At 41.3% G+C, this 12,949-nt stretch overlaps 1 protein-coding gene across 1 annotated transcript in view; it reads left to right on the forward strand.

The window, feature by feature from the left end:
- The window catches only part of CFAP36 (cilia and flagella associated protein 36), a 106,031-nt gene that overhangs the window by 8,790 nt on the left and 84,292 nt on the right, over positions 1-12,949 (forward strand). Inside the window, exon 2 of the mRNA XM_077812019.1 lies at positions 12,081-12,145. Within this exon, the coding sequence (XP_077668145.1) occupies positions 12,081-12,145 (65 nt within the window). The remainder of the gene's footprint in view (positions 1-12,080; positions 12,146-12,949) is intronic.

Below are 12,949 nucleotides of genomic sequence, written 5' to 3' on the forward strand. Positions count from 1 at the left end.
GCAGCAGAACTGTCCTGAGCCTATCTTGATTGAGGGGGTCACCCTCAGTGCTTAATTTGTGCCAGGTCTTGCCAGGGCTGAGCCCTGACACATCTAGGCTTGGCACTTGATAGCCCTGGGACCTCTGGACTTGCCCCATCAGTTATGAAAGTAAAAAAATTGCTTGAACCCCGGTAACTAATTGCTTGAGCCCCGGCATCTCTTTCATTACAAATTAAGCATGGGGTCAACCTCAACTGAACTGCAGTTGCTATGGAGTGGGTTTGGATGTTAGATCCCAGTAGAGAGAAAGATGGAGCATGGGGGATGTGCTTTGCTTGGTGGTGTGGGCTCTGCCTAAGAGTCACAGGCATTATTTCTTTTGCCCCCTCCCCAATTGAAAGATAGAGCTGATTAGGCTCCATAGTCTTTTGTTTTTTTAAGTGTTCAGTAGAGCTGAAATCACTGATGATCAGGTCTAAGTGCTTAGACCTGCTGCAGGACAGTGTTTCTGTGGAAGAGGCTGCCCAGCCTGCACTAGCAGTGAGGTTCTCTCACTGAGAGCTGAAATCACTGAGAGCTGGGTTCAACCTCAAGAGACCAACTCACAAAAGTCACAGTGGCAGGTGGCAGCAGAAGATGATGGCTCAGAGCCATCAATGATGGAGTGGTGGCACGACAAACAGTGGTGGCCAGAGCAAGTGGCTGGTGTGAGTGGCGAGCAGCTGGAGGAATTGGCAAGGTGCCTCTCCCTCGTATCCCCCAGCGTGGGAGATGAATTCATATGAAAGCACCTCTGAACTTAGGGTCTCCACTGAGCAAGGACAAGAGCTATGAGTGGCGTGTGTTGGAGGGAAAAGGGAGGGGCACGTGAAAGGGATATTTGTTTGTTGGACTATGTGTTAGTGACTTTGCTCCAGAGTGCTAGATTTGTGACTGGGAAAGGTATATAAATATACATTTCCTAGTAGGCCAAGATTTTTAAAATGCATTATTTTCCGAGGTCATTATCTCACATCATCGCTATCTTAAGAAGTTGTTATCTTGGAGAGTTTCTGTACTAAACATTTTTATTATTATATTCTAATACATTTTTTCATAAGAACTGCCATATTGGGTCAGACCAATGGTCCACCTAGCCCGGTATCCTGTCTTCCGACAGTTGCCAATGCCAGGTGCTTCAAAGGGAATGAACTGAACTGGCAATCATTGAGTGATCCATCCCCTATTGTCCACTCCTACCTCCTGGTGAACAGAGGCTAGGACTCTCAGAGCATGATGTTGCATCCCTGCCCATCCTGGCTAATAGCCATTGATGGACTTATCCTCCATGAACTTATCTAGTTCTTTTTTGAACCCTGCTATAGTTCTGGCCTTCACAACATCCCCTAGCAAAAAGTTCCATAGGTTGACTGTGCGTTGTGTGAAGAATTACTTCCTTTTGTTTGTTTTAAAGTTGCTGCCTATTAATTTTATTGGGTGACTCCTAGTTCTTGTGTTAAGTGAAGGGGTAAGTGACATTTCCTTATACACTTTCTCCATATCAGTCGAGACTTTATAGTCTGCTGTTGTATCCCCTCTTAGTCGTTTCTTTTCCAAGCTGAAAATCCCAGTCTTTTTAATCTCTCCTCATATGGAATCTGTTCCATACCCCTAATCATTTTAGTTGCCCTTCTTTGTATCTTTTTGAATTCCAATATATCTTTTTTGTGATGGGGTGGCCAGAACTGCATACAGTATTCAAGATGTGGGAGTATGATGGATTTATGTAGTAAAAGTGGAGGAGTTTGGTTTGCCAAACCAATCAGCAAAGCCAATACTGACAACCTACATGGAAAGGGTGCAAAACATCACGCCTCTGGATTGAATGGCCAGGCAGAAAACCTTATGAACCAGTCAATTTAAGCAAGAGATACCACACTGTACAAACTGGAGGCCAATGTTAAGTGCATTGTCACTTGTTAATCCTTAAATTGAACACTGATTCTGAATAAGACTAGCAAATGGTCACTATCTTTCTGCAAGAAACTTAACTGATTGGTTAGAAGCATGTGGTGCAACAGTGAAAGACTCAGCAGTTGAAAAATTGAAGAACTCTTTCACCACATCCAAAATATGTGAGTACATGGCTGATGAATGCACCAGTGCAAATGGGCATCAAGTATTATAACACACACAGTGATTTCTTGATGTCAGTGCTAGGCCAATAGATGCACTTCTAGATGTTCAGGTTCCAGGAGACACACTGGCTGCATCTGGGACAACCCACCTCTTAGAAGAGTTAAATGCTTGTAAATTGAACCCCAAACAGATGGCTGCTTTTGTATTTGATGGAGCTGCAAACTTCTCTGGAGGACACAGTGGAGTGCAAATTTGCTTATAGAAAAGCGTAACCTTAATCTCTCCTATACACATTGCAGAGGCCATCTACTCCAACTAGCAGTGGTCCGAGTTGCAGAATCTTCAAAAGACATTAAAAAGGCCATATATTTACTTTGTTATACTCTTTTTTTCAGCAAGAGTCCAAAAGGAGTAACATCTTGGAAAAAATAGCAGATATACTGGGACTGAAGTTGAAATTAGTTCCAACCTGGAAAAATCCACTGGCTTTCTCTTGAACGACCCTTGGCTGTTGTCTTAAAATTACTGCAACTGTTATTATTGGCTTTGGAAAGTATCTACTGAGATGGGACCGATCTAAGTAGTGAGACTGGTGGACTATTTTGCTACTAAGTTCAGAGAAAACTATAGCCATTCTCTCTCTTGTAAGTCTACTTGGGTCATTAAACAATGTCATCTGCTACAATACTAGAAGATCTTTGTCCAGTAATAGATGCTACACTTGGGTCAATCAGAGAGCTATCCATTGAAAACGTACTAGAAGAAGCAAAGACTTCAGTCCTGAAGTTGACTAATGAAGACACTTATATTGAATCCTTAACTGAAGAGGACAAGAAGTGTTTGTTAAGCCAGCTGAAAAAGTAAACAGACTAGATTCTTAAAAATCTACAACAGCGACTTCTGGATTCTACTCAACCTCTACATAGTTTTACAGATGCCTGTCTTATAAAATATCGACAGTTGAGTGGAGTGAGGCACTACAGCAGTGGGGCTGCTATGTGATCAGGACAGAATAGAGAATTTGAACACAGAGTGAAATATCATACGATGAATGTTTGAAGATTTAACATCAACCTTTTATCAACACTAGCGGTTTGACTCAATATTTATGCTATGTTTCCCTCCTGGAATGAAAGAATTAGGAATTAATCTCTTGCTACTCCCAGTCACAATAGCTGAAGCTGAGCGTTCTTTTTCCTCATTGAATGTAATTTTGAGTTCTGAAAGAAGTTGCCTTCTGCCTGATCATGAGTATATCATGAAGGACTGGAAGTACCGGACGCACAAGAAGCCACCAAAGATTAATGCACTGCATTTGAGAAGTTCATTAACAGCATTGTGCGAAATTACAAGAAACCAACAAGAATGTAGATGATGTGCTTCATAGTAGGCTTGAGTAGCCAGCTTTAATTTCTGTGATGATTTTAAAACATGAGTTAAATTTAATAAAATGGTTGTGAAACATTTTTCAGTTTTTACTATGGTGCCGTACAGCCCACATTCACCCTCATGGTCTCACCCCTCATTGGCCCTCATCCTCCTGTATATTCGAAAAAAACCCCACAACCTCCCAGCCCCCATTTCAGTTCCTAGGGAAACCACTGCTTGTCTCTCTCACGAACAGAAGTTCCAATAAAAGATCTTTTCTCACCCACCTTGCATTTCAACTTAGTGCCCAGCATTGGATACCTAAATCCATGTTTAGGCACATATATAAAAGTCATTAGATTTTTCAGATGTGCTCAAACCCCTGGGGGAAAAAGAGCACTTTTATTTGTGAGGAAATATAGATTTGGTGCCTAATTTAAGATACCTAAATTTGAAAATTTTAGTCAATGTCCAACTATACAAGGGTTCAAGGGAGGGAAATTTATCATTGCTAACAAACTGACTTGAGATAACACTTCTATATTTAAGCATCATGGATGAGGTCTGATGATCTGGTTCTGTCAATAAGGCACAGAAATCCATGAAACTTTTCAGTAACAGACCTTCATGTCATATGTCTGAGACATTACAAACAGGGCTGAAGCACTGACTGCTTCTGTATCTTTTGTCACTGTGACCTGCACTCTGACCTAGTGCTGACTATTCTACATCTTGTTATACAAGATGTTGCACAGCTCCGGTCCTTGGAGGTTCTAGCTGCAGCTCCCTCTTGTCTCTCATAACGTCTGATATATTAGCATCTGACAGCGATGTGCACTCATTTTTAATTCTGTGTGGTAGACAAAGACTTTAAGCCATTCACTTGTCCAAAGAGGCTATGGTTTGCCTTGGGACACAGGCCAGTATAAATTGGGAAGAGAGGGTGGGAGGAGATAACATTTTTCTAGCTGTTTGGAAAGTTGATTGTAATTACAGCAGAGGTTAATTAGTGGACAGAGTGATGGTGGGGTAGTCACAGAACCATTAGAAGTATAATTTGTCACTTATGTATAGCTCTGTGTTGTGTGCATCGATATGTATTACAGGCTTGTCTGAGATTTCTAAAGCTTTCAGAAGTACTTCTAGGCAACTCTCCTTTATTTATAGCTGTACAATACTAATGAAATGTCAGGTTCATCTGACTTTTTAATTCTGTAATTTAGTGAAGCAACCATAGTCTTGATGAAATCTGCCTTTTAACTCCAGGATTTTTCTGAACAGATCTTAGCTTGTCAGAAGTATGATAGACTCCAGAGGGGTGGAGGGGGGAGTATTGTAAGAAGTCTTAGTATTAGTTTAATTATTAACAGCTCTTAGTAGTTTCTATAACTTCACAATTCAGTATTTAAATCTTACATTGTTGTTTAGCAGCCTTTCTTCCCTTCTAAGAACAGGAGCAGGGAGCAACTCTTTCATTAACTCTTGAGGGATTTACTGGCTTCAAGTACAAGCAAGGAATGTCCCAAGGCTATATCCCTAAGCCCCATTACCCAGTGTTGCTGAATAATATAGATCCTGTTTTATTTCAGAAAGTCTGTGTGAACTATTGTAAACCTGCAACTATTATAAATAAGTGTAAGACTCATTATGGTAGTCCCTCTGTTGCTGGGCATATATTTCCATCTTATTGTCCAGGGTGCAACAGAGTAATGTCACCTTGACTGAGGTTGTAGTTCCCAAGAGGTACTTTCTTCTGGGGTTCTGTTCAGTTTTCTTGAAATGCTTGCTTACTTCTATGATTTTATTCTGAATTATCAAAATAAAAGGAAAATAATCCATCTGATCTGAGAGTCCCTAGTGAAGAGTTCCATCTTCTAGCAGGGATAAAGCAATTTGTCTCCCAGGTTCTCCAGGTCCTCAAGCTCATCTTTGTCTGGGAAGTCTCCTGGCTCTGTTTCTTCCTGGTATTGGGAGGAGCACAAACAGCTATCTGCACCAGAAAATATGGCAAGACACCATCTCTGGCATGAATAAAGTAGTCCTCATTTCAGGATCTTCAGGCCATCTATTCAGAGAAAAGCCTGAGAGCTGCCTGGCTCTGGTAAGTTTCCCCAGAAACAGAATACTTCCCTCTGAGAAGCTAAGACCCTGCCCACCCCACACAGTTATTCCCTTTCCTGGTTAAATACCTGCCCTCATGAGCCAAGATGGGAACCTTCTTTCTGCAATTGGTAGGCTACATAAGTTCTCTAGGGTGGGACAAGCCCTCTTCCTGGCTCCCTTTGCAGGTAGTTATCACCTTCCCAACTTGGTCTAGTGTGGAATATGTACATCCCATCACAGGGTTGTTGACCTTATTTCCGTTGAGTGTTGATATTCCTTCACTGTTCAGTGCATCGATAGCCTTTAAGGGACATTTGACGATATTGATTTCTAGCTTCAGCTCCTTCTCTTGGCTCCTGGAGACAGTTCATATTTATTTTTGTCTCTTGCTTTCTCTTTTAGATTAAATTTGAAATGATATTTGAAGGTGAAGAGTGCTTTAGAGTTGCATTGGGGCATCTCTTGTCCTGAAGGCATTTCCCCAAGCTGGAGTCTGGAGAGAGTGGAGTGCTTCACATCTTCTGAGGCCTCAAAATGAGACTCTTTTAAGTACAAACTGTTTTTAGCCTTGATTGCTTGAAAGGCAACTTCCCTGAAGTGGAATGCCTGATCCAACATCTGAAGTGCAGTCTTGTATCTCTAACTGGTAGGGAGACTTTGATGCAGGGAAGCACTGAGGTTCAACTTTTCTGTGTAGAACAGTCCTCTAAATCTGAAGTATTCTTGTGAACATAGAGTAGCCTTTTCACACAGGACACGTTGAAACCATGGAAGTTAAGGTGAGTGGTGTCTCCTGAAAACTCCAAATGAGACTGTTGTAAATCCAAACTGTATGTCAGCCTGGATTGCTTCAGAGACCTTGAAGTGGATTTCTGATCTAACATGTAAAGCATGCTTTTACATCTTTGCCTGTTAAATGAGGATTTTACTCAGGAAGTCATTGAAATTTAAGGAGTACTTGTGGCACCTTAGAGACTAACCAATTTATTTGAGCATAAGCTTTCGTGAGCCATAGCTCACTTCATCGGATGCATACTCTGGAAAGTGTAGAAGATATTTTATACACACAAAGCATGAAAAAATACTTCCCCCTCCCCACTCACCTGCCGGGACACCATCACAGGGCCTAATAACATCAGCCACGCTATCAGAGGTTCATTCACCTGCACATCCACCAATGTGATATATGCCATCATGTGCCAGCAATGCCCCTCTGCCATGTACATTGGTCAAACTGGACAGTCGCTACGTAAAAGAATAAATGGACACAAATCAGATGTCAAGAATTATTCATAAACCAGTCAGAGAACACTTCAATCTCTCTGGTCACGCGATTACAGACATGGAAGTTGCAATTCTTCAACAAAAAAACTTCAAATCCAGACTCCAGCGAGAAACTGTTGAATTGGAATTCATTTGCAAATTGGATACAATTAACTTAGGCTTGAATGGAGACTGGGAGTGGCTAAGTCATTATGCAAGGTAACCTATTTCCCCTTGTTTTTTCCTAACTCCCCCCTCCTCCCCCCAGACGTTCTTGTTAAACCCTGGATTTGTGCTGGAAATGGCCCACCTTGATTATCATACACATTGTAAGGAGAGTGATCACTTTAGATAAGCTATTGCCAGCAGGAGAATGGGGTGGCGGGAGGTATTTTTTCATTCTTTGTGTGTATAAACGATCTTCTACACTTTCCTCAGTATGCATCCGATGAAGTGAGCTGTGGCTCACAAAAGCTTATGCTCAAATAAATTGGTTAGTCTCTAAGGTGCCACAAGTACTCCTTTTCTTTTTGCGAATACAGACTAACATGGCTGTTACTCTGAAAATTGAAATTTAAGACATTGGCACAATACTGTCTTCAAATCTGAAATCTACATGTTGACATAGAACCATCTTTGAAGTGTAGGAAACATTGTGATCATAGAGTTTAAGGTAAGAGGTACTGATACAAAACTGCATCATCAGTCTGAAGCACCAATGAGCTCCAGTCTCCTTGTTAAAGCATCAATACACTTCATCACCTTGGCGCAAGTAGCTTTAATTCTTCGGGGCTTGAGACTGGTGAACTGCACCCCAAAATGGAAGCTCTGTGTTTGGGACACTGTTCAACCAGGCCTCTGCTCAGTCAAAGCTGATATTGTTGAGTATACTAGAATCATAGAAGATTAGGGTTGGCAGAGACCTCAGGAGGCCATCTAGTCCAACCCCCTGCTCAAAGCAGGACCAACCTCAACTTAATCATCCCAGCCAGGGCTTTGTCAACCCAGGCCTTAAAAACCTCTAAGGATGGAGATTCCACCACCTCCTTAGGTAACCCATTGCAGTGCTTCACCATCCTCCTGGTGAAATAGTGTTTCCTAATATCCAATCTAGACCTCCCACACTGAAACTTGAGACCATTGCTCCTTGTTCTGTCATCTGCCACCACTGAGAACAGTCGAGCTCCATCCTCTTTGGAACCCCACTTCAGGTAGTTGAAGTCTGTTATCAAATGCCCCCTTACTCTTCTCTTCTGCAGACTAAACAATCCCAGTTCCCTCAGCCTCTCTTCATAAGTCATGTGCCCCAGCTCCCTGAACGTTTTTGTTGCCTTCCACTGGACTCTCTCCAGTTTGTCCACATCCTTTCTGTAGTGGGGGGCCCAAAACTGGATGCAGTACTCCAGATGTGGCCTCACTAGTGCCGAATAGAGAGGAATAATTACTTCCCTCGATTTGATGCCAATGCTCCTACTAATACAGCCCAATATGCCGTTAGCCTTCTTGGTAACAAGGACACACTGCTGACTCATATCCAGCTTCTCACCCACTGTCCTTTTCTGCAGAACTGCCGCTTAGCCAGTCGGTCCCCAGCCTGTAGTGGTGCATGGGCTTCTTCCGTCCTAAGTGCAGGACTTTGCACTTGTCCTTGTTGAACCTCATCAGGTTTCTTTTGGCCCAATCCTCCAATGTACTGACCCATTATCTTTGATACCTAATCACTGATGATATTAACACTGGCTGCTTGAAGTTTGATGGTTAGGCATTGAATTGTTACTCTGTTTCTTCAGTGCGGAGCAAATTTGCAGAGCAGCCCCCTTGGTGCATAGAATCTTTGAAGTAAGGTAGTGACTCGTGTCATGTTTTTTCCAGTGTAGATACAGAGTTATCTCATGGAGCTAAGCCATAAACACTTTACAGCTCAAAGTAAGTCACTTTGATGCATGGCTGCTTCAAGTAGCAAGTAGTAGTTGAGGCAGTGTATTATTCACATGTGGGTTGATAAGTTGTACTGTGCAAACGAGGACTATTTCTGTATCGAAGAATTTGAACCTAATAGTTTCACCCTTCTGTTATCTTTCACATTCCTCAAGGTACAATCTGGATTTTTGAACAACTGTGTCCCTTTACTACTCTAGCCTGGGATGCCTTTTACGCTGCTTTGCTGTTAGAACATCCACTCATGGCCTGTTCACACAGCCTTCAACATTTAAAATCACTCCCAGCTATGTTATGTGAATGCTTTGGCCAGCCACTCATGAATTACATACAGGGTGACGCCTGCAAATTCCTAATCCCAGCCTTGTCCCTTAGAAATGTATGTCTTGTATTGCTCAGTATCAGTGTTCCCTCTATTTTTTTTCATCCGTGTGTGGAATGAATTTTGTTATGTGCACCATCAGTAGAAACCGAAAACCTAGATGCAATATACCTAGATGCAATATGCAGTTAGGACAGGTTAGACATTTTAGAACTCACTTCTCAAAGAATTAAATTTAAGCGTAAGAGAGAAATAAAAATTATGAAATGCATAGACCAGGCAAAAGCTAAAATAACACTCTTTCAGAGAAGTATCAAGAAGTAACAACAACAACAATAATACAACAAAAATAATACAAGTATGTGTTGGGAGGTGAGTGTGAAAGACGAGTGTGTGTGTGTGTGTGTGAGACAGAGACGCGCGTTGCCCCTTTAAGTATGCTGACCTCACTTTAAATATGCTGCCCTTTTAAGTAGATCAGCGCATTCAGACACAGCAGCAGCTGCCAGCAAGCTCCCTCCATCCTAGGCCCTGTCGTGTCCCCTCCCCCTGCTCTGTATAGGGGCAGGGGGAGGAGGATACCCTGACATCAGTGCCCCCTCGCTCCCTGCTCTGTGCTGCAAGCAGGAGGCTTCCGGGAGCAGCTCCAAGGCAGAGGGCAGGAGCAGCATGGCAGTGTGGGGGGGACACCTGAACTGCTGTGCCTGAAGTGTGCGGCATTTGATAGCATGCTGGGCAGCCACCCAGGTGCGCAGCTTAGGGGGAACTTAGCTCAGTACCCTTTTGAACAGAACAGGTTCATAGAAAGTGCATCATTTCATCAAAGGAAAATGATAATGCACCAGCCTTGTTATCCCAAGTGGAGTTTCACACACACTTTACTCCAAACACAAGGGTTAAGATAAAACAATAAAATAAGTTTATTAACTACATAAGATAATTTTTAAGTGATTACAAGATGATGCATAAATCAGGATTGGGTACAAAAGATTAAAACGCAATCTAGTGGCTAACTTAACAAACTGACAGAATTCAAAGCGAAGGTTTTCCTCATCATATGCTGCAGTAAATTTTACAGGCTGGGTCTCCTTTCAGCCTAGGACCCACCCCCTTAGTTCACTGTCCTTCAGGTATTCATTGATGTCATGAGCAGACGGATGGGAGGAGGAATGAAGTCCCCTCTTTATAATTCAATTTATTGTGCTAGAAACATCCTTGCTGAGTCATGGACACACAGTCTGTTGTGGACATGAGATTTGAACTGCCCTGTGATGAAATGTAAATTTCTTGTTTACACTGTCTTGTTGCTGGAGAATGGCTGCTTAAGCAGGTGATAGCCCTTTAACACCTAGCTGAGGTTTCTGCCTGTCTTTGTCTCTGAAAAACTGGTTTGGGCCTACTTTTCTCTACTTTGGGCATGTTATAACAATGTTATACAGTAGAATCTTGTAACTTTACATACAGTATTGCCACACATATTTTACCTGGACATTATTTAACAGATTGACTTTTCTAATGAAATCTCGTACAGTATACTTTGTACAAAATTTGTCAGAGTCTTGGAAAAGTGGTGAACATAATAGTATAGACCGTCACATTGTTCCGTAGTGTTTCATATTCAGGTTAATGCTCCATTAGGTAGGGGATGTCATTTTGTCAGATAAGATCCAGAGCCCTTCAGACAAGGTTCAAAAGCATTGGTGCGAATGTGTGATGACAACACAGATATATAGCTTCATGGTGCAAGAGCAGTGAATCATTGTTAAGTTTGATAAAAAGGATACCTCATTCAGTGTTATCAATGCAGAGTCTTCAAAATAAATTTTCATCTTAGATTTGGAGGTATTGATGGATGAAATTTCAAAACATGCATTATGTGAGAAGGGTTTTTCTACAACGCAACTTGTTAAATTCAAGACTGGCTCAAACTGGGCTTCATCAAAACACATCTACACCTATTCTCAAACATGACATTCATGTAAAGCCTCTCCTGGTTACCACAAATCCAAGGCACTAGGTTTCTATCAGTCCCTGGAAAAATCATGGAGCAGGTCCAGAATGGGTCCACACTACAAGATGGATTTGGAAAAATTGGAAAGCATCCAGCAGAGGGCAACAAAAATGATTAGGGGGCTGGAGCACATGACTTCTGAGGAGAGGCTGAGGGAACTGGGATTATTTAGTCTGCAGAAGAGAAGAATGAGGGGGGATTTGATAGCTGCTTTCAACTACCTGAAAGGGGGTTCCAAAGAGGATGGATCTAGACTGTTCTCAGTGGTAGCAGATGATAGAATAAGGAGTAATGGTCTCAAGTTGCAGTGGGGGAGGTTTAGGTTGGCTATTAGGAAAAACTTTTTCACTAGGAGGGTGGTGAAGCACTGGAATGGGTTACCTAGGGAGGCGGTGGAATCTCCTTCCATAGAGGTTTTTAAGGTTAGACTTGACAAAGCCCTGTCTGGGATGATTTAGATGGTGATTGGTCCTGCTTTGAGCAGGGGCTTGGACTAGATGGCCTCCAGAGGTCCCTTTCAACCCTGATATTCTATCATTCTATGATTGTATAAAGTCTTAGAGCAAACCGTATGTGAGTTGTATTGCAAATCATGCCATATGTTTTCTTGAAAATTGGAAATTGGGCATATTGAACTCACTCTTCCCAACTGTTATGTATCTGAATACAATAAATATTTATAATTTGTCGGTTTTTCTGCAGTTTACCACTGTCATAACATATTTTTCTAGCAATTGGAAAACTATGATATTCCTGTATATCATTCTATCCCTGGATGGCTTGGGGCCATGGCTGCGTATGTGACTTGAGGTTAAATATATATTACCTTTTGTAATAGGTAGATCTTACTTTTAAATTAGGGCTTCATTTAATTGAAAGTCACTAACTTTAATATTTCAATATTTGAAATACTCTTTGTACTATTGACATATACATTTTTAAGAAAAGTCAAGTTTGTTTGTTTTTTAATTTCAGTTTTTGATGATGAAGAAGAAAGCAAGTTGTCCTATACAGAGATTCATCAGGAGTACAAAGCTCTGGTGAGTATTATTCACCAATTGCACTTAATCTTATAAGAAATTTGTACTGTAATTTAAAAATAAATATTTTAGGTGAAGTATTCCAAATCCAACCGAATATTCCGCACCATGCTGCCAAAACTTCCAAGCCCCAGGGAGGAGTCTGTTCCCCTTCTAGCAACCAACCATACACTTGTAATTTTTACAAAAACTGGAAGTAACCATTTACAAAATCTAATGATTGCACATTCAAAAAACCACAGTGGCAGATTAAAGGGGAGAGAGGGCTGGCTAGGGTGTAGGAATCTGGAGCATAGGTATGGGCATATTGGATCAGCAGCAGTTCATTTAGTCCAGTCTCTTGTCTCTGACAGCGGCCAGTACCAGATGTGTCAGGGGAATATGTGAGAACCTCATGGTTATTCCATTTTTGTCCACTAACTCATAGGTGAAATTTCTTCCTAAACCTAAGCCTTAGTAGTTGACTTATACCCTGAAGTGTGAAGGTTCATATACTGTCTAAAAACAGTTTTATTCTACTTAATGTAATTGTGTATGTCTTCACTATTTCTGTAAATAAAGAATTCTTTTCTGAATCCTACCAAATTTTTGGCCTTAGTGATATCTTGTGACAGTGAGTTCTACAAGTTAATTATGCATTATGAAGTATGTATTTTCTTTATCAATTTTAAATTTGTTGCCTTTCAACTTAATTGAATATTTCCTTGTTCTTGTATTATGAGAGGAGAAGTAGGAAGAGCTGATTTACCCTTTTAAAACTTTATTATTTTGTTTACCTCTCATGAATCATCTTATTTGTGTAAA

Source organism: Eretmochelys imbricata, chromosome 3 (assembly GCF_965152235.1).
Source record: "Eretmochelys imbricata isolate rEreImb1 chromosome 3, rEreImb1.hap1, whole genome shotgun sequence".
Lineage (NCBI taxonomy): Eukaryota > Metazoa > Chordata > Testudines > Cheloniidae > Eretmochelys > Eretmochelys imbricata.